This window comes from Prionailurus bengalensis, chromosome A3 (genome assembly GCF_016509475.1).
Source record: "Prionailurus bengalensis isolate Pbe53 chromosome A3, Fcat_Pben_1.1_paternal_pri, whole genome shotgun sequence".
In the NCBI taxonomy this organism is placed as follows: domain Eukaryota; kingdom Metazoa; phylum Chordata; class Mammalia; order Carnivora; family Felidae; genus Prionailurus; species Prionailurus bengalensis.
The window spans coordinates 90,516,991-90,538,735 of record NC_057354.1 but is presented as its reverse complement, the minus strand read 5'-3'; the positions used below and the strand labels follow the sequence as shown (position 1 = coordinate 90,538,735).

The following is a 21,745-nucleotide window of genomic DNA, read 5'->3' as shown; positions in this document are numbered from 1 at the left end:
TACACATCTTATTTTATAACACAGCTTAGTTTGGTGTGCTGTGTGTGTGTGTGTGTGTGTGTGTGTGTGTGTGTGTTGAAGGGAAACAAAATGGGAAGAATAAGTAAAAAATCTTACTTCATTCTGTTCGTAGTCCAAGGATGGATTGAGTCCCCATAGGTTTAATCCTGTTTTAATTGTTTTTGTATCAAAACTTGAAATTCTTCTATTGGGATAAAAAGAATCTTCCCCTTTAGTGAAATAAAAGCCATTAGGTTTCTAGGATGTAGTAAACTCCAGCTGCCTGTTGAGAATGTACCGGGCACGGGTATACTAAAGACTGCCAGACTGGCGCTGCTTTAAGTTTGTCTGCATTCTGGGTTTCAGAGCTGTGATTTTTGCAGAGTACTCACCAACTCCCTTGATGGTTTTGATAAAACGTTAGATTTGTTAGGGTTTTTTTTTTTTTTTTTTGCTGTTGTTATTTATTTTTATTGTCCTACTAAAGTATGAAGAATTGCTTAGCTACTCCATTTTTATAGTAATTCAACTTCATATCCAGATATCCAGAATTTTAATTTTTGTTTTTTAATGTTTATCCATTATTGAAAGATAGAGACAGAGCATGAGCAGGGGTGGGGGAGACACAGAATCCAAAGCAGGCTCCAGGCTCCAAGCTGTCAGCACAGAGCCCGATGAGGGGCTCGAACTCACAAACTGTGAGATCATGACCTGAGCCAAAGTCAGACGCCCAACGGACTGAGCCACCCAGGTGCCCCCACATATCCAGAATTTTAAAGGAAACAAAACATCTTATCTATTTTAGGCTGAAACCATATATCGTTTCAGGAGTTTAAAACTGGGATAATTAGTCCCTTGTGAAAAAAAGAGAAAAGCCGTCTGAAACATTCCACAATCCATGTTTAAAGCTTATCCAAAGGTCCCTGTCAGAAGTTCAGTGTGTTTATGTTGATCATTTATGAACAAGAAAGCAGGTTTCTAGATGCTGCCTAGAACGTTACTGCCTCTCAACTTTGGCTTTGATTAAGTCTTCAAGGAATGAAATTATATTTCTCAGCTGGGGTTGTACTTTGCATCATTTCTAATATTTCATGATTCTTAAACAAAAGAGTTCTCACTTTTCTCCATTTATTTTCAGTGCTAGGAATCCCCCCCTCTCATCATGACTTACTCCCAAAACAAACCAAAGATGGTCACATGCTAGACATAAATAAAAAATTTGTTGGTAATTTAAGACTCAGAACGTCCTTTTTAAAAAAAAACAACAAAAACCATTATCAGGTTCCCAGGCTAATCAGGCTTAACCAACAATGCACCTAACCATTAAGTTAATGTTTTGTTTACATCTAAAGTCAGGGAATGGAGGGCAAGAGGACCCGAGAATGGGGAGAGGATGATGCCCTCCTGATTGGCCTAGAGGGCCAGCCTTTGAGAAGAGTTGGAAGAGATCAGTCTGTCTCGGACCCTTCTCTCTCGTGATTTATCTCCCTGTGCCCAGTGTCTGCCTGTTCCACAGCGTACCCCCTGTCCCCCCAAATCAGAGGTCACCTCCTGTCAGTGTCTTCTGCTCCTCACCCCTGGGTACAGTCATGGGGTGGAGAGTGCTTGCTAAATTATGCAGGTAGTCCTATGGTGCTTTCGTTTCTGGGCCTTTAAAAAAACTTTTGGACAATGATATGCAGGTTTTTGTTTAAATATTGAAACTTCCTCATTACTACAGTTTTTGTTTTGATAGCCAAATGTATCCTTTATGCTCCAGACTGTGAATAGAGTGATTTTTAGAGGGCTGCCAGCTAACAAAGTATTTCCTTCATCTTAAGACTTGTAGAGCCCTAGCTTCTGTAGCTGTGTGCTTGAGAAATGCAAATCTATACTTATTCACCATGACTTTGATAACAAAGCAAAAGCTTTGCTAGTAGTGCAGAGGCATGAGAAGCAGTCTGCTGGTGCTTTTTAACTTTTGCAAACATTGTTGAGGTTTTCTGATTATACCGTTGACTTTCTCTGAGTGGTGGGGTTATACTAGAAGTGGAGCTTCTAAACATAACATCATTACCTCATCAGCATAAACAAATCAGCCCCGAAGAGTACAAGTCTTAGAAATTTGTTTCTGAGCGGCAGCAGCCCGGGTGCTGGTGTTAGCGCCTGGCTGCAGGAGGCTGTCTCCTGGCGGCACGACTCTGGCCTGAGAAATGCTGGCTGAGACCCCAAACACTGAGCACCTTCAAGAGGGACATTGTTTCTTCCTGGAATCAGTTCAGTAAGTGGATTTGGTTTTTACTATCGTAGAATCCTGTGAGAGAGGGAAAGTAGTTGTCCCTCAGTCTTCCTTGTGTGTTTGCATTAGATTTTGGTATTTCAGACTATAAAAGGCTTTTGGGGATGATATTATATGTGATAGCAGTGACTTTATTGAAGCAACTGCATTGAAATTCACTTGGGTTTTCTCTCATTCTCAGATTCTATTCCAAACAAGTGTTCTGTAAATCCAAATGGATTACCAGCATGCTATATAGGTTTTTTATAGAACGTTCTATGTTTGGTCTACTTCAAAAATAGTTTGCATAAGTTAGTCTTGGTTACCATCTAAAATATTTTTGGATGTTCTTTACATGAAAATTTATGTTGTATTTTTAAACCTTTAGGGGCTTTATCTATTTTTCTAAGTCAGTTAATTGTACTTTTAAAGAAAGTATTTTGTATCTACTTTTGTAACTTCATCAGAATAAAATATATTAAAAGAAAGAAATGACTGATTAAAGTATGTCTTAACACACATTTCTACTTAAATGTGAAACTTGAGATTTTTGCTTCTATGGAAGATTGTCTTCTTATCGTTCAGTAGCTAAATTGTTGCCTTAACTCTTAGAGGAAAAGGAAGTCCCTAAATAAATATTCTGTAACACCAGGGCCCCACCCCAAGAAACAAACTAAGCCTACCATTACAGTGGCTGAAACCGATCCCAGACAAAAAATTAGTAGTCTCCTTTCTCCTGAACTAGCCCAAACTTGGGACCTCTTTTGCATATTCCTGGTTGTGAGATTGAGAAAAAGGAAGAGGAGGCAATGGAGTGCTGATTTTCTGACCTTGAACTGAGTGCTCAGCATATCTGTAAGACACTGCCCACTCCAGACAGTCAGTTTTTGTTATTGTAGGAGAACTGTTAGAGTTCTTTTTAGAGGTCCAAATTACAGGTGCCTAATTTTAATTCAAAACAGCACTGCTATAATTGTTTTGATTTTTTGATTAGAGTTAAAATTTGGAAGTTAATGTGGCTAAATAATATGGGTTAACACTCCTATTTTGTATGAGATATGGAGAAGCTATCAATCAGTTTTGGATTTTTTTTTTTTTTGATAGTTACATTTCAGTAGTAGGATTAAAATCGCTCACAAAAGTGGAAGAGTGTCTAATGGCTAAGTTGGAAAGCTGTTTTAAACTTTAGAAATGAGTAGTAGAATAACCCAAATAATCTTTGAGAGGGCCAGAGTTGGGCTTCAAAGCTACACAGCCAAGAACAATGTCTATATCATGCCTTGGGCCTCATTGCTAAAGGGCTTGGAATGGACACTATAGCCTACACCATTATTTCTGACCACTAGATGTCAGTCTCTGCCTCAGCACGTCCCAAAAGCTAGATTCAACAGCCCTGACCAAAATAAAGGATCTTCCCTGAAACCATCTTCCTTTCATGTGTCTTCCTAATAAAAAATGTACATGGGCGACAAAAAAGCCTCAGATTGGCAGATCTTCGGTCACATATATCTGTCCTGGCTGCAAGAGAGGCTAGGGAAGTTTCTGGATTTTACTGGGAGGTTTAGGGCTCATAGTAAAATTGATGCTGGATGTTCCGAAAGCGTGGACTGGCTCCTGCTCTGAACTTTCTGTTCCTGCTCTGTGAAAAGATAAGGGAGTTTTCACTAGAATGTAAGGGTCTGGGTACACTGTTTAGCTCAACTGACATTTTTTGTAGCGTATTTGCTACGTGAAGGAAGTACAATATTGATTCAGAATTATGGCCAAGCTCTTTATCTCCTGGCTGATGAGCATTTTGAGTACCACTTTTTAGGGGAACCTACCTATTTAGGGGACTCCTTCAGCAGGTTATCTTATTTAATCCTTATAGCCACCTGGGAAGGGAGTTGTAACTGAGAGGTATGCTAAGAATTTTTCACTGTTTTTCAAATGGTGGCACAAATGCTCTGACTTCAAATAGCTAGTTCATAATGAGACCAGCCTGTTTCTCTGGGGTGCATCTGTAAAAATTCTATTTGCTCATGAGTGCTAGGAGGCTCTATAAAACAAAGTGACTGCAATTTAAAACCATCTCTATGAGGTAAAAAAGATGTATTCAGAGAGATCCTCCTGAAGGAGTTTTTTACAGTTAGCTCAGATGTAACTAGAAGAATGAAAGCAGGGAGTAACCATGGACCAATATAAGTAAAGATTAGAGAATCTCAAGTTCGGGGCAAAAAAAGTAAGACACAGAAAGGATACACCCATTTCCTGTGACTAAAGCTGTTATACTTTATAGTAAGAGTAAAACTGGCCTTTTATTTGCTTCTATCATAAAAAGTTATACTTGAAATGTTAAATTGGAACTAATTTGGAAGCCCAAGATTTGTGAGGTTCTGCAAATCCGTTCCTGAAATGGTTCAAGTTCACACTGTGGAGCTAGAATGGCTAAGCCACTGTCAACTCTGTTCAGTAATCAGCATGTGGACTTTTTGTCCCATGCCATGCTGGGTGACAGGTTGACAGGACTAAAGCAAGATCCTGTCATGGAGCTCAGGGATCATTTGGAAAAACAGACACCTACATAAATTGATAGTTCTCAAGGGCCACATGTGCAATAAAAGTTATGCACAAGTTGTGAGCCCTTAAGTGTACTGTGTGGCAATCAGAGGTGGCTCCCTGGAGAAGACAAGGCTTGAACTGGCTTCCAAGATGGGTAACGGCATAACCAAGCTTACATGTAGCATGGCTTGTACAGAAAGGTACGAGCGGCCCAGTATTACTGCAGGGTGGATTTCAGGTAGTGGTTAAGTCATCCAAAAGACCTTGGGTTTTTGCCAGTAGGCTATAGAGAGTCTGAAGGATTTGAGATAAGCAAATAATGGACAGGTTTGCACTTCAGAGGACCCTGACAGCAGGGTGGAAATGCCAAGGGGAGGATACTGGGGCAGTGACAGTCCAAAATATAATGTGAGCAATTGTGAAATTATGAGGAAGAGGAAGGTTGGAGATAAGCAAAAGTACTGACCTTCAATAAAGGAAAGAGGAATTCAAATAGAAATCAGTGAGTTGAACGTGGTCTCTTACAAGTGACAAAGCCAACTAAAATTACTTCAGCGCTCCTTTCTGGCACTGCTTGTCTCCCTCCAACTCTACTGTCTCTACTTCATTTCCAAAGTGGGCACTGCCCACATGATTACAAAGATGACAGCCAGCTGTTTAACAGTTTAGCAACTCAGTGGTAAATGACCATTTCTTAGTTCCAGACAAGTCTGTACACCAACTCTCACTGGTCTGGCTCAGGTCATGTGACCAACCCAAACAAATCTGTGTCTGATTGGCCAAATCTGGGTCATATGGCTACTCCCAGAGCTGGGAATAGTTCGGCCTCCTTTGAACCGCAAAGTTTGAGGAGCAAAGGCTTGTTCACTACCACACCGCTGGGAAAAATAGTTTTGGTAGTTTTTATTACACTAGCAAATTATCCCTAATTCCACCCACCATGGTTTTTAAGGAATCAAGCAAAAATATGTGAGAAAGGTTATTACAGTAATCCAAAGGAGAAATTATGAGACCCAAAGCATAGAAGACACTCAATACTGAAGTACGTATCTAGGTGATCATTTGAAAGAGCAACTGTAGGTCCGTCCAACTCATCCAAGTGCCAAGCTGAACATGATTGATTGCATAGACCAGAAGGCAATAGCAAAAAGAACTAGTAAAGCCTGCAGGGTATACCAGACCACATGTTGCAAACAATTACTGCTAGAGAGAGAAAGCTCTTGGTTGAATTTTGACCTTGACATCAGTCTGAATTACTCCAGAGGTGGGGCAGGTTTGCTGGGTAACTTTACCCATCCTCACTGGAGACAGCTTCCACTACATTCTCAGGAGCCCGCGGTCTGTGGTTCCAGCCTACTTCTCTGCAGGGCCTTGTCAGGCAAATTCAAAACTGTGTTTGTCGGCACTCTTCACCCCAAACCTAGCCCCCTTCTCCACCCACTGCACTCTCCACGCCAGACGCCTCCCTCACCCTCGCTGCCTAATCCAGTCACTCCATTCCCTTCCCTTCCCAAGTGACCTTCATCTCTGCTGCCCCAGCTCCCGTTGAGACCTCAAATCTCACCTGGATCATCGCGGTAGCCTCAGAATTTCTGTCCTCGCCTCCAAAGTCCGCCCCCTACAGCCCCTCCTCTTCGCGGACCCAGAGCGATCTTTCTAAAACGCAAATCTAAAAACGACTTCCCTGCTTAAAGCCCCTCCACGGCCCCCTGTTCTGGAGGGAGAAACCCACACTCCCCAGTTTGGAAGCCAGGTCGCGGTGGGGACACAGGGAAGTGTCCCACCTAGGGCGCGAGGGGCATAGGCGTAAGGGCAGCTCAGAACCGAGGGTCGAGAACACCGGGCGTCTCCAGGCTGGGCAAGAAGGGCCCGCCGGTGGTGGAACGGGCCCGGGAGGCTGGAGCAGCACGGGGCGGACCCGGCCGGGGAGGGGCGCGAGCGCGCCGAACGGCTGGTTCCGGGGAGGTGGCCCCGGGACGCGCACGGGGCCGGACTGGGGCGGCTCGCGGCCTCCGGGCGGCAGGGGGCGGCGTCGCCCGCGGCGGCGACTCCCGGTCCGGGGCTCCGCGCCTTTCAAGAGACGCGGCGACCTCCGGCGGCGGGCCGCGTCGGCCGGGCATGGCGGCGTGGAGCCCGGCCGCGACAGCGTCTCTGCTCCGCGGGATCCGCGGGGTGAGCGCGGGCGGGGCCGGGCTGCTCTTCACGGGTGGGAGCTGCGGAGGGGCCGCAGGGCCGTCCGGGGCCGGAGCTCGAGGACGGGCTCAGGGAGATCGCGGCGCTGGGCCCTGGGGCCTCCCCCTTCCTTTCTCTCATTCATTCCTAGTTGTTTCGGTCACACAGTGGATCCGGGCGGCCGGCTTTCGGAGAAATGTCAGACCCTGGCGCACGCTGGCGGAGCTTGAAAGCCGGTGGAGGTTGGGGGCGAGGGGAACAGACACATAAACAATGGTAATCCGGTGGGCACCGAGAGAGCGGTGTTGACGTACTGAGCCAGAGACATAGCAGTCACAGCTATGCCACAGCCGGGAGTCCTGGAGTGGGTGCCGGAGAGTGTGAGGTGTCTGGACTTGGGGCAAGTCCTCCCAGCCTCTGTGACCTTAATCCTCTCCAAAATCCTACTTGTCTGGAGTAGAAGCCCAGCAGAGGGCACTCACTACGCGCTCTATAGTTTTCTCGTTTCTGATTCTTTCCTCACTTCATCCACTTTGCTCTCCTATTCCTTCTCTCCTGCTGCCTTTGAACCCGCCTCCACCAAGTATAAAAAGCTGGTGACTTTCAGCGTGGACAGTCAGAATTCTAGGGATTTCATCAGATTGCTCGTTTAAAGGCCGCTGCCCACAGATTAGCTAAAATGGAGGAAAGACTTATCCCAAAAAAATCAGCAGTGCTAACCACCTACACCCCTTAGCGATTATTGGTTCTGCCTGCCACCTCTGCCTTTGCCCCCCAAGGCTCTGTCCTCAGAAAAGTCTCCTTCTCTCTGTTCCTTCCTCCACCCCAACCTTAGCCTGGCCTGCAACACCAAGTTTCTGTCCCTCCACTCAGTCTCACTCCAGATCTTTCTTCTGACCTGTATTTCAACTGCCTGCTAGAATCGAGACTTCTTTGCAGGTGCGAGTAGGCATGCCCTGAATGGTGTGCACATTCCACTAATCCATTTGTTCATTCATACTCCCATCCATACCCAAGTCCTCCTGAGAGCCTGCCCTGGCCCAGGTTTGGAAGGCTGCAGTAACAGGACAGACTCAGTCTTGGCCTTTGAAATGAGCTGATGAAAACCAGTGCACAGGTCATTTTAAGGAAGGTGCTTCCAGATTCTCTAACACAGGACCCTGCTCTGGGCCATCAGGAAAGGCCTGAGGGTGGGCAGGACTGACAGGTGAAGGGATGGCACCTTCAGCACCAGCACTGGATGAACAGCACTCATGTATCCCACCTGCCATCCCCCTCCAATCCCAGGCCCTTTGTAATGCCTCTTATCTGGGCACCTTTCCAGACTAGCTTCAAAAGGCACTGTTTTGTGCAGGTTACTTTGGCCGCCATGCTGTATTTTCAGTCTCCCTTTCAGCATGTACTCAACCCAGCCAAGGGGGTGCAGACCTGGCTTTTTGCTCCTTCTCCCCTTAGGGTTGAGACATGTTCCCATCAGATGCATCAGATGCACTGGCTCCCTATGGTAGCCATCCGGGGGGTAGGGAGAGTGTTGCTGCCAATAGTAAATAATGTAAAAATGTTTTTCCTTCAGATCACTTAATAGAATTCTGCTCCTTCTTTCCAGTAAGAATTAGTATGTGTCACAAAGTGTGGTTGGCTTAGTGACCAAGGCCACATCCCACAGGAGGGTGTGGAATGTTGACCAGGCCTATGGGATAGGTGGCGTTTGGTCTCACCAGTGCATGGTCAGTGGCATGCTGGCATAGTGAGGCACATCTGAGGCCTGCTGCCTGGCCTCTCCAGGCTCTGGATCTAATAGATCCAACCGTGGCACTCTTTCCTTAGTGCCTCAGTTTCCTCACCTCTAAAACTGAAATCATGACAGTGTCTCTCTCACAGCAGTATCATGAAGAGTTTACTATCTATTGAGTTTGGTCTCTGGAGTCAAAGCGAGTTATTTACAATTCCACTCCCCACCTCCATTTACTCCCCTTGAAGTTTATTCTGTGTTCTGGGGAGCTTATGCGGACATCTGACACCATGCAGCCCCTCTGATGTAGCCCGTGGCCATGCTGGCGGGGGCCCGGGGCCCTGGCTGGCAGGGCAATGGTGGGTGGGGCCTGCGTAGTGGCCTGGGCCGGACTGGGGGTGGCATCATCTTGCTCAGCCATGACTTCTTTGTTGTGTGGCAGCTTCCTCTTCTCCACTGCGCCCAGCGGATGTTTGCCTCGCAGACTGAGGGGGAGCTCAAAGTAACCCAAATTCTCAAAGAAAAGTTTCCTCGAGCTACAGCTATCAAGGTCACCGACATTTCAGGCAAGATTTTCTCTCATCTTTCCCACAGGGTTTGGTAGGATTTTGCCCTCTGGAGGGGTAGAGGGCAGGGGGCTTGGCAGAGCGAACTTGTCGTCAGGGGGCTTGGTGGAGCGAACTTGTTGTCAGTGGCTTTTCAATATGTGTGGCTGTTGGAGAGATGGAATTCTGGCTCTCCCAGCTGATGGGGTGGAGGTGGGGCTGTGGAAGCGTCAGAGGGAAACTGTGTGAAGGGATAAGGCCCAGCTGGGAGGACTCCTGGTTGCCAGCCTGGCCTGGCTCAGATGTGGTCCCTCTCCGTCACCCTGGGACTCCGGTCCACAGTCTTTTTTTTTTTTTAAGTTTATTTTTATTTATTTTGACAGAGATAGAGAGCAAGCAGGGGAGGGACAGAGAAAGAGAGAGGCAGAATCCCAAGCAGGCTTGGCACCATCAGGGCAGAGCCCAATGCAGGGCTTGAACTCATGAACAGTGAGATCATGACCTGAGCTGAAATCGAGAGTCAGGTGCCTAACTGACTGAGCCACCCAGGCACCCCTCAGGTCCACAGTCTTTAATTTGACTTTGAGAAGGACATGACTTTCTCTGCATTCTTCTGACGCCCTAGCATATCAGGTCTGGAGAGGACCCCAGAAGGATTTTATCCTTTTGACAATAACTTCCTCACTTTCCCCACGAGGAGCCGAGGCCAGAAAGGCCAAAGACCCCGCCCAGCCCCTCGAAGGGAGGAGGTGGCAGAGCTGGAACCAGCACCAGGATACGGGTAGACTCTGTCCTGAGCCCAGTTACCAGCCCCAGCCAGGCCCTTTCTCAGATGCCACCGGCACCTGAGAAGTTCAGGCTGGCTGCGTGTTAGGAGGAGGCTGGGGAGGCGACTTGCGCACAAAGAGAAGATGGGGCCTTTCTCCAGACACTTGTGGAGCAGCCTAGTGGAGGTAGTAAGGTGGGCGTGCACCTGCGTCTTCCCACACCCAGACATGTCTTTGCCGCCCAGCATTGCTGTGAGGCCGCTGGCTTCTCTGAGAACGTAACATCTGCAAGGATTGGGCGAAAGTTTAGAAAATAGTTTTTATTCAGAAGTGTAGAAAAATCAATCAATCCAAAGATCCGTTGGTGAGCTCTCTGCAGTGTCTCAGGGCATCGCCGAGGCCTTGACGTCACCGGTCCTATACCTGCCCCAGGCCCAGGTCAGGCAGAGCTGGAACCTGACCTTCAGTCTGGCTCTGCCTAGCCCTGAGCAGAGTGGGGAAGGCTGGGAAGCTAGGTTAACCAAAGCTTGGACTCCTAGTACACATAAAGCCCATTGAGTAAATTGCACTTCTCATAAAACGGCCGGGTGTTAACAGCACGGGACGTTTTCCTTCCTGCCCATGTTGTTTCCTGCTCGGGCAGCATGTTGCCATTAGTCCCTGTCTCTCTCATGCTTCCACTCCTTTCTTTTCTTTTGGTTATTATTACACAGTTTTCAAGCCAAACTTTAGTGTATTTTTTGCATTTTTAAAAATATTTTTTTGCTGGTGCTTAGGAAGGTTGAACACTGAACTTCGGTCTCTCCCATCCTCTTCCCTGGGGATTATTGGCCTATTAAAGAGAAATACAAGGCAAACCTACATTTCCTAGGTTTTCCATGCTTTGTGCCTTATCTTTCGCACCCCACAAGTAATCATCCTGGGCAGTGCAACTGCCTTGAAAAAGGAACAGCACGTTTTGGATCGAGGCAGCCTGCGGGGAGGGTGTGGTCACGTTAGAAGCCATGATGTTTTCCTAACAGTCTTAGCAACTTTCTGCTGAACAATAACATTTCAGACCTTCTTTGGATTGTGCGGTACTCTAAGGACATATGGGACTGTGGCTACCGTAAGTTAATAATTGAAACACTTTTGAGTCATGTTTATTTCAGGAGGCTGTGGGGCTATGTATGAAATCCAGATCGAGTCAGAAGAATTTAAGGAGAAGAGAACTGTCCAGCAGCACCAGATGGTAAATCAGGTCAGTACAAGCAACAAGGCTCCTTTGCCGTTCATCTCCAGCATCTTGAGAGGGCCTGACGAGTGGGGATGGTATTTAACTGTTAGTCCTAGGAACAAATACTACAATACAGCACTCATGCAAACAGCATTCAGGACCTGAGCAAAACATAATCTGGAACTACCTGGAATCAGACTGTGGGCAAATAGGAATTTTACGCAGAATTGAAAACAAGCCTCCCGATAGTTTCCTTGTATATTTCCTTGGATAATGCTACAGGTGTTTACTGTTATTAATATTATTATTAATTATTAATAATAGTAATATTAATATTAATATAATACACATATTAAATGTATTTTGTAAAAATAGATGTTTTTGTAGATTTGAAGATTTTTTTAGCACTTCTTTGGACTGCTTTACAGATGGGCAAATTGAGGCATGGCATGATTGAGAATTGCTCTAGCTGCCCCAGACCCAGTGACATAATGTTAGGGGTTTGGAACATCAGATTTAACCAGACCCAGGCCTGTTTTATTCATTCTCTATGCTTCTTTTACTTGGAATCTATACCAGCCTTGACCCTGGGCCTATATCTGTAAACTTGCCCCCTCCCCTGCGTCAGGTGTGTTTGAATCATTCTGGAAGGTCTTGTACATTGTGAGCTGGTTTAATTTCTGTACAGCACAGCTCTGGTCATAAGAATCCCTCGGTGGCTCCTTGTATATCAAGTTCTGGTGTTCCAGACTGCTATTCCAGGCCTTCCCCACCCTTCTCTGAATGAACCCTCCCCTGGCCCCTGCCTACCGTTCTGTCTTTGCATCTGGACCTTTGCCAAGATCAGACCTCCTGCCTGGGCTCCCTTCCTCCCCTCCTGCACCCGGCTCAAATGCTGCCTCCCCTACCTGCGTGGTAGGGAGCGAATGCCCTTGCATCCTCTGACTCCAATATTTTCTGCATTGTGTCCTGGATACTTACATCCTTGCCGTCTGTCCCTTGGCCCTGTCAGCCCTTTGTAGGCTGTTCCCTTTGGGATCCATCTTTGGGTTCCTCACGGAGCCCAGCCTTTCCCTCGGATGTGGGCATCCATGACCATATGGTGTGCTGCTGGTCTGCCTGGGAAGTCTGGGGTGGAACAACTACTTTGCTCCCCCAGAAGTGCTTCTAGTCTCACATGATGTCAGGGGTTGGAGCCAAGACAAGACAGGGAGGACCTCAGTGACCAAATCATCTCCAACCGGTTAGACTTTGGGTTTTGTCCCCAAAACTACTCAGGCTGCCTGGTGAGCCTGCACTCCTAGGGGCACTGTTCATTTGAGTGCATCCCCCGGTCGGGAGCCACTGTTACAAGTGGTCAAGGATGCAGGTTCTGGAGTCTGTGTGCCCACATTACAAATCTGGGCTCTGCTGCTTTCTAGCTGTGTGACCTTGAGCAACTTACTCAACCTCCCTATGCCTCAGTTTTTTAATCTGTCACTGGGGAGAGTAGTAGTACCTACCTCAAAGGACTGTTTTGAAAATTAGTGGTAAAGCACACGTAGAGCACTGAGAATACCGTCTGACACCTTACTAGGAAGCCCTCGGTAAACATCAATGGCCATCACCATTATCATCATTGTTGTCTACATTTTCATCTGTGAGCCCAGCACAATAGCAGGTGCTGAGAAATGTGTACCCAAACTACATTTTACAAACTGTGGGGCTTTGGCCAGGTCCCTTCCCTACCAGGGACTCAGTTCCCTCAACTGTGATGTGACCCAGGTGATCTCTAAGGCCCTCTGTAGCTGGGAGATACAGTGACCTACCTAGGTCACAGGTCCTTAGAAGCCTGCAAGAGAGTTGGTGGAAGACATTCAGAGGGGTAAGTGCACAGGACATGAGGGGTCAGGGCCTTCCATGTGAAAATGTGGCTGGGCCCTCACCTAGCCAAGGAGGCTTTTAGAATTGTGGCCCAGGTTGCAGCCCAAATATGGTCAGGGACAGCCTTTAAGGGGTACTCTGTGCCTACAGAAAGCAGAGAGCTTGTGACCCAGGGGTCTGTGTTCCCTTCCCCCAGTGATCACAGGAAGCTTTTTCCCCCGGGGACATTTCTGTTGTCTGCAGAGCTGAGGGGGTTGTGTGTGAATACACAGGTGGTGGGGCAGTTCATTGGCTCCCAGCACAGATGAGCTTCCAGCATCAGGGCTGGCCAGGAGCCCCAGGGAAACCAGGAGTGGCCAGGACATCAGGCTCAGGTCCTAATTCTGTTATTTGCTTGCTGAATTTTGACAGGGGATAGATTCTATTTCTTTTTTATCAGAGAAAGGGATGGGACCAGATTCTCTCTAAGGATCCTTCTGACTATAAACCTGACTGCACATGTTAAGAATTTTTTTCGTGTAAACTAGCAAAAGCAAACAAAGGGAATTAATTGGCCCATGTAATTAACTTATCTGGTTTCTGACATATCTAAATTCAGGGTCTTAAACAAGTTCATCTGCTTGTACTCTCTCTCCTTGGGGCTTTTGGCTGTGTGTTGGCCTCATTTTCTCCTATTGGAGACAGGCTTGCTTGGTTGCTTGCTTTTTTTTTTAAATGTTTATTTATTTTTGAGAGAGAGACAGAGTGCGAGCAGGGGAGGGGCAGAGAGCAAGAGGGAGACACAGAATCCAAAGCAGGCTCCAGGGTCCGAGCTCTCAGCCCATGGTCCAATGCGGGGATCAAACTCATGGACCCTAAGATCATGACCTGAGCTGAAGTCGGATGCCAACTGAGCCACCCAGGTGCCCCAGGCTTTCTCTTCTTGTTGGAGAACATGGCCCCCAGCCATCTCCAATTGACGTTGTTCAAGTAGAGTGACTCAAAAGACTGGCTCCACACTGAAACAGCCCAGCAGAGATTCTGATTGGTTCAGTTCAGGTCACGTGTTGCCCCTGGACCTATCGGGCTGGGCCAGAGGCACATAGCCACCTAAATGCAAATTGGTAGGTCTACCAGCAGTACATAATTAAGATCTCTAGTGGCTAGTGGAGAAGGGGAAGTATAGAACAATGTGTTTGAAATGCTACCATTTGTGCTATTAAAAGGCAGCTGGGTGGATATATATTCATAGTAGCCTAAACATGCATTTTTCAATCGTTGCAAAGACACACAAGAAATTAATAAGGGTTCTCTATTTGGGGATGGAGGTGGGAATGGGGCTGTGTGTGGAGGACAGGTGTGGGGGAAACTTCACTGTATGCCTTCCATAACTTTTGATTTTTGAGCCTCATTGGATATTCAAAAAAATAAAAAAACTTTTTTTAAAAAGGTAAAAACTGTTTAGACAAACCCTCCTACAAACACAGAGCTATACGCAACTATTCTCACAGAGACTTAATGTATTCAATGTCAAATGCAAAACAAACAGTGATGCTTTTCTACTTACTTAGGCACTAAAAGAAGAAATCAAAGGGATGCATGGATTGCGGATATTTACCTCCGTTCCCAAACACTGACCACATCCTGACTGTGTAGATGCTGCTGCTTAAAACCTTGGATGAACTTGGCTGACACCATTCTTTCCTAGGCATTTGCCAAAAAAATTATCTATTTTGTTCATAGACATTTGCATATTATAATTATAGAAGAATATGTTCTCTATTTAGAGATTAATTAAAGGCAACAGACAACTGAAACTTTTGAAGAGTCATTGGTGATGTGTCTAGTTCCTTTGTTTCAGAGGCAATGTCCTTTTATCCAAAGTGGTCTCGTCCTTGGACAGTTCTGTCCAGCTGCTACAGAGGCGGAATGGAGTGCCAGCTAATTCTCTCGTGTCAAGAAACTTTCTTATTTCTTCTCTATGAAGCTGCTCCTCTAGGACACTGCTGTTAAGTCCCCTTAATTTTACCAAAAAGGAAAGAAAAAAAGGGAAGAAAAAAAATCCTTTGGTTTTGCTATTCCTTCAGTTTAATGCTCTCTTTCCCTTCCCCTCCAAACTTCTTACGAGAATGATCTTAGGCCTTCCATTTCTTACTCCCTGGAGTGGGCTCTGAGGAGTCTGGGATGCCAGGATCAAGGTCTTCTTCCTGTTTGAAGATTCCCCCACCCTTTGCATCCTGGAGGGAGGTGCAGCCCATCTCCCACAACAGAAGCGGAAAAGGTTTGGCTTCCTAGCTCCCTTGCAAATGGGCACAGGTCGGTGGTCTAGACTCAGCCCATCAGATAGATCTGGACTTTGAATTGGGAGCAAGTGAGCCAAGAAGCAGGGGTAGCAGCACATCCCCTCCAGCCGCTGTGGCTGCCGTATCTGGTACTCTGGGTACTGGCAGCCACAGAGCACTACAAGCTGCTGTCTCTCGAGTCCATGGTGGCGGGCACGGTGTCTGGGTCTGCAGCGGGATATGGGCCCTGGTAACGGAGCCTTCCTGTTCCTGCCCCTGCCCCTTTTCAAAAGCTGGTTCACCAGCGTTCCCAGAATTTCTGTGATTGTCCCATGTCCTTTCACTAAATTCTTCACTGTTCACATCGGCCTGGTCAGTGTCTGTCACTTGCAACCGAGAGCCCTACTGTGTTCACCCGCCCTCACAGTGTGGCTCCTGCCTTCCCACCCCCACTTCCCTCCCGGACGGCTTTCCGAGAGACTACGTCCACTGCCTCTCCCAGTCCTCGGCACCCCGGTCACCATGGTGATAGCAAGTTGACCATCTGCTCCTTCCTCAGCCACCTTCTTTATCTTTCAGGGAGCTGCCCACCAGGGAAACCAGTGTTCACTGTCATTTCTGAAGATCCCTAAGAAATGAAAGTATGTAGTTAAAACAACCTTGGGCCTGAGTTTTGGAGCAGCACAAATTTTAAAAATTCTGTTCATATACCATGCCCCCATTTTCTGGTTTAAAAATATTCTCTTTCTCCACAGTATGGGGGAGGGATTGGTGTCCTGCCAAAGAAGAACCACCTTTTACATGGAATACATGTACTCAGTTGTATAATGGCTGAGAAACCAGGATGAAACAGAACTGAGGACCAGAGGCACCTCTGAAAGAGGTGTTTTTAGGTAGTGTAATAAGGAAAAGCCTAAGAATGGAGTCCCACAGGGGCGCCTGGGTGGCTCAGTCGGTGAAGTGTCCGACTTCGGCTCAGGTCGTGATCTCACGGTTGATGAGTTCGAGCCCTGCATTGGGCTCTGTGCTGACAGCTTGGAGCCTGGAGCCTGCTTCAGATTCTGGGTCTCCCTCTCTCTCTGCCCCTCCCCTGCTCATGCTCTGTCTCTCTGTCTCTCTCTCAAAAATAAACATGGAAAAAAAAAAAAAAAAGAATGGAGTCCCAGAGACCAGAAGAAGATAGTGCTTCTGTCTCTCTGTCTCTCTCTCTCTCAAAAATAAATAAACATGAAAAAAAAAAAAAAAAAGAATGGAGTCCCAGAGACCAGAAGAAGATAGTGCTCAGGGAGAACTGAGAGATCACAGAATTAGATACATGTTGGTTACTTGTGTGGAGCCTGATTGAGGGTGGGCTGGACAAAGGGATCTGCTTCTAAAGAACAGAATAAAGCAGAAATGACAAGGTGCAGCTTCAGAGACTAGGTCATAAGAGGCACTGCGGCTTCCTCCTTGCTCTCTCTTCAGTTGCTCACTCTGGGGGAAGGGAGCCGCCATGTTGTGACAACACCCAAGCAGCCTGCGGGGAGGTCCACGTGAGGAACCGAGGCCTCTCACCAACAGCCAATGAAGCGGGCCTGCCAATAGCCAGCAGGGAACCAAACCTGCCAAAACAAGAGCCATTTGGGTAAGGCATCTTGGAAGTGGGTCCTTCCAAGTCACAGTCACAGTTAAGCCTTCAGACAACTGTCGCACCAGCTGACATCTTGACTGCAGCTTGAGCCGGAACCACTCAGCTAAGCTACTCCCAATTCTTGACCAGCAGAAACTATGAGATAATAAATGTTGTCTGAAGTCACTGAGTTTTGGGGTAAGCTACAGGGCGATAGCTAACTGGTATGCTTTTGCACTGCTGGCTGGACACTGGGGCGTTTCACATATTGAAGGAGAGGTTGAAGAGCCAGACTGCAGAAAGGATGGGGTCCAGCTAAATGTCAGGAACATACCACACCCCTGGGTCTCCACATCACCTGTTTGCTTCTCCCTGCAGATCAGCTTTATTACAGATACATATTTTATTTACTTTTTTCTTTGAAAAAATTTTGAACTCACCGTGAGATCATGACCTGAGTCGAAGTCAGACATTTAACTGACTGAGCCAGCCAACCGCCCTTGTTTTATTTATTTTTAAGAGAGTGTGTCCACGAGTTGGGGAGGAGCAGAGAGAAAGGAAGAGAGTATCTGAGGCAGGTTCTGTGCTGATAGCAGAGAGCCCGATGAGGGACTTGAGCTCACAAACCGTGAGATCATAACCTGAGCCAAAGTCGGATGCTTAACTGGCTGAGCCACTCAGGCGCCCCTAGATATGTTTATTGTCGATTGGTGTTCACCATATACTGCCAGTATATGACTCACTGCACTGCCTATAGATAGCTCTTAATTTTTATACTTCACGTCCTAGCCGCAAGAAAGGCAGACCTTCCTTCCAAGTTCCGGTTCAGAGAACGCCAGGGAATGCCTCTGATGGGCCCATCTTGAATCAGGAGCCACCCAGGAGTCATGTGACATGGCAGCCTCTCCCTGGACTCTGGTTTGGAGCGGGGAGAGGAGCAGTCGCCGAAATAAGCGGGGTTCTGTTCTCCCAAGAAGAGGCTGAGGACAAACAACAGACATTCTTGACCAGAGGGAACGGTGATGTGGCCTAACAGGCCTGCTAGGAGGCTGGGGATACCAAGGAAACTTGGACTCTTCCCTGGCCTCACCCCAGGCAACTCTTCAGGCCCAGAGAAATGTGTCAGCCCTGCCTACCACTTCCACATGTCTGCTCCCAAACCTGGCAACAAGAACTTTTTTCAAGTAGCTCCCCTCCCCTCCCTGTGGTTGTTCTTTCTCCAAAACTAAACAGGAAGTTGGGAGGGGCGCCTGGGTGGCTTTAGTCAGTTAAGCTTCCCACTCTTGATTTCCGCTCGAGTCGTGATCTTACGGTTCACGAGTTTGAGCCTTGAGTCGGGCTCTGAGCTGAGTGTGGAGCCTACTTGGGATTCTCTCTCTCTCTCTCTCTCTCTCTCTCTCTCTGCCCCTCCTCTGCTCTCACTCTCTCTCTTTCTCTCTCTCTTAAAATAAATAAATAAATAAATAAGCTTAAGAAAAAAGGAAAGTTGGGAGAGGAATCTTTTTAGTCTCTTTTTAGCTGATTACACAAGGAGAAATTGTTTAATCTGAGTGGCCAGAGTATGACATTGCATCTGATACAGCCAACTCTTCGCTTTTTGATTAAGTGCTACTTGTGGAAATTGCTGAATTGAGATAGTACATTTTCTGAGTCAAGTATCCTTTTAAAAATAGTGTACATGGGTGCCTGGGTGGCTATGTCAGTTAAACGACCCACTCTTGATCTCAGCTCAGGTCTTGATCTCAGGGTCTGAGTTCAAGCCTCCTGTTGGGCCCCATCCTGGGTGTGGAGCCTACTTAAAAACAAACAAAAAACAAACAAACAAACAACCCCCACCATGTGCAATTTTCCAGTGGAAAAATCCAAAGCAACTTGAGAAAGGTGTTTGCTGACCACTAAATCAATCTGAGACATTGCCCCTCCCCCAGCCCTCCCGCAGGCCCATTCAGTCCCAAAGGCTGAGTAGTGCCCCTCTCTCCCCCTATTACACTACCCAACTAGTAGTCCTGGGGTCCAGCTGGCCTGCAGCCTGGGAGGGGACCTGGGGCCACGAAGCCCCACCCATACTCTTGATGGTGGCAAAGAGCAAAGGAATCCCAATTCTCTTTCTTGGGAATCCAAATCGGAAAGGGTGAGTAAATACCAAAGAAAAGCTCATGGCTGGGGGCGCCTGGGTGGCGCAGTCGGTTAAGCGTCGACTTCAGCCAGGTCACAATCTCGCGGTCCGTGAGTTCGAGCCCCGCATCCGGCTCTGGGCTGATGGCTCGGAGCCTGGGCTCTGGGCTGATGGCTCGGAGGCTGGAGCCTGCTTCCGATTCTGTGTGTCCCTCTCTCTCTGCCCCTCCCCAGTTCATGCTCTGTCTCTCTCTGTCCCAAAAATAAATTAAAAACGTTGAAAAAAAAAATTTAAAAAAAAAGAAAAGAAAAGCTCATGGCTGGTGGAAAGCTCTGGACAAACAAATCTGGGCACTCAAATCAGGATATATGGAGAGAATCAATCTAGGAGAAACGGAAGTTGGAAACATGGCCTGGGAGATGCCACGCGGGGCATTGGCAAATCTGAGTGAAGAGGAAGCCTCCACTAGGGAATAAAGAAAACGGTGATTCTCAATCCTGCTGCGAACGAGAACCACCTGTTTAAAAGTACTCACACCTGGAGCGCTCTCAGGTCCATGAGGCAGAGACCTGGCAGTTAAATACAGAAGTGAACCGCCCGGCCCTCCTTAGAGCCGCGTGAATCAGGACCAGCCTCTTAACTCTGCCCCCAAACCTGGGTGAGGCCTGCCCTGCCCTCTCCTTGAAGGTTGCTGCTGCGCCTGCGGCAGTTTGCCAGCTCACCTCCAGCCCCTACCCGGCTGAGGTGGGTGGCTGCCCCGCCCCCTAATTCCAAGGGGTGAACAGTGGGAGAGCACCCATGCTTCCCCCCACACCGCCGGGCTCCCACCTGCCCCAGGCGGAATCCGGTCTTCGGATCAGAGGAAAAAGGAGCCAGGCCTCTGCCACCCGGGACCACCGCGCTCCACGATGCTACCCTGAGCTTCCTCCCGCCCAAAAGGTAAGCCGCCCCCCCACCCCGCACGTGCCATGTGGGAGTCAGAAACCATTGCTTGAGTCAGCAAAGTTGGTTTCTTACTTGCAACGCAAAGAGCCTTAAGCCACACCACCCATATCTTACAATTCTCCCCGTGCGGAATGAGCCTGACTTTTGACATCTTTTATACATGGATTTGCTCTAATAATGTTGGTAGGATTAAGTCGATCACTAGGCATCTCCTTTCAGGAAATTGATCTCATTTCTCAGGTCATAGTAAGATACCCTGACACCGTGAATTTAAAAGAATATGTCTGCACTTTAATTTTGTTTTGTTTTGTTTTAGAAAAGTGTAATGTTTATTAAAGACAGGCAGATAAGAGGGTACAACTAAAAGATGCCAGTTTCTTCAATCATGTTGACCTTCATTCAAACACGATTTATTCAGAACCCAAGCGTCTGTAACCTTCTCTTGCCTCAGGGAGCTGGGGCACGTCCCCAGCAGTTATAAAAACACAAAGTTCCTCCCGGGAGCCGAATAACCAGCAAATGGATGAAAGAGTAAAAAGTGAGAACAAGTGAAGTTCAAGTAATAATCTTAGCTTTTTTAAAAATAAACTTTTAAATAAAGTTTTTAGGACAGTTTACATCACTTTTTAGAACTATTTTAGATTTACAGAAAAATTGAGTTTCTATATATCCCACACGTTTCCCCTACTCTTAACAGTTTAATGTGGTGTATTTGTTACAGTTGAACCAATATTGATATGGTATTACAAATTAAAACTCATAGTTATTCAATAACTCTGTACATTACCTTCAACTATTTCTTGATTCTCTCCTCTGTCCCACCTCCAGTGTGATAACCATCAGCTTGTTCTTTATAGTTGAGTCTGTTTTTTGGTTTGTCTCTTTTTTTCTTTGTTTTATTTCTTAAATTCCATGTATGAGTGAAATCATATGGTATTTGTTTCTCTGACTAATTTCACTTAGCATTATATTCTCTAGATTCACCCACATTGTTGCAAATGGCAAGATTTCATTCTTTTTTATGGCTGAATAATATTCCGTTGTGCGTGTGTATGTGTGTGTGTGTGTGTGTGTGTGTGTATCACCTTTTTTTAATTTTATTTTTTATTTTTTAAAATTTGCATCCAAATTAGTTAGCATATAGTGAAACAGTGATTTCAGGAGTAGATTCCTTAATGCCCCTTACCCAATTAGCCCATTCCCCCCCCCCCCCACAACCCCTCCAGTAACCTGTTTGTTCTCCATATTTATGAGTCTCTTCTGCTTTGTCCCCCCCTTTGTTTTTATATTATTTTTGTTTCCCTTCCCTTATGTTCATCTGTTTTGTCTCTTAAAGTCCTCATATGATTGAAGTCATATGATTTTTGTCTTTCTCTGACTAATTTCACTTAGCATAATACCCTCCAGTTCCATCCACGTAGTTGCAAATGGCAAGATTTCATTCTTTTTGGTTGCCAAGTAACACTCCATTGTATATATATACAATATATATATACACCACATCTTCTTTATCCATTCATCCATTGAGAGACATTTGGGCTCTTTCCATACTTCGGCTATTGTTGATAGTGCTGCTATAAACATGGGGGTGCATGTGTCCCTTAGAAATAGCACTTCTGTATTCCAATACCACCTCTTCTTTATTCATTCATCTATCGATAGACACTTGGGCTGCTTCCTTAATTTGGCTACTTTAAATAATTCTGAAGTCAGCATAGGTG

The 21,745-nt window shown here is 46.6% G+C and overlaps 1 protein-coding gene across 2 annotated transcripts; it reads left to right on the top strand.

The window, feature by feature from the left end:
- The first annotated feature begins 6,838 nt into the window (after positions 1-6,838).
- BOLA3 (bolA family member 3) lies at positions 6,839-14,889 on the top strand. Of its 2 annotated transcripts, XM_043603722.1 has the most exons (5): positions 6,900-6,970; positions 7,139-7,246; positions 9,145-9,268; positions 11,166-11,254; positions 14,644-14,889. In XM_043603722.1, exons 2-5 carry the CDS (start codon positions 7,244-7,246, stop codon positions 14,707-14,709), a joined length of 282 nt encoding a protein of 93 aa, XP_043459657.1. In that variant the 5' UTR covers positions 6,900-6,970; positions 7,139-7,243; the 3' UTR covers positions 14,710-14,889. The 2 variants fall into 2 exon arrangements, with proteins under 2 accessions (XP_043459656.1, XP_043459657.1); XM_043603721.1 differs by lacking the exon at positions 7,139-7,246 and having other exon boundaries at positions 6,839-6,970.
- Positions 14,890-21,745: the final 6,856 nt, after the last annotated feature.

What these genes read in the sequence shown, in the direction of transcription:
- BOLA3 (XM_043603721.1), top strand. Translation starts at nt 6,917, where the DNA reads ATGGCGGCGTGGAGCCCGGCCGCGACAGCGTCTCTGCTCCGCGGGATC. An exon ending in CAAGGTCACCGACATTTCAG is followed by an intron (nt 9,269 to 11,165) that starts GCAAGATTTTCT and finishes TGTTTATTTCAG; the next exon opens with GAGGCTGTGGGGCTATGTAT. An exon ending in AGCACCAGATGGTAAATCAG is followed by an intron (nt 11,255 to 14,643) that starts GTCAGTACAAGC and finishes CTACTTACTTAG; the next exon opens with GCACTAAAAGAAGAAATCAA.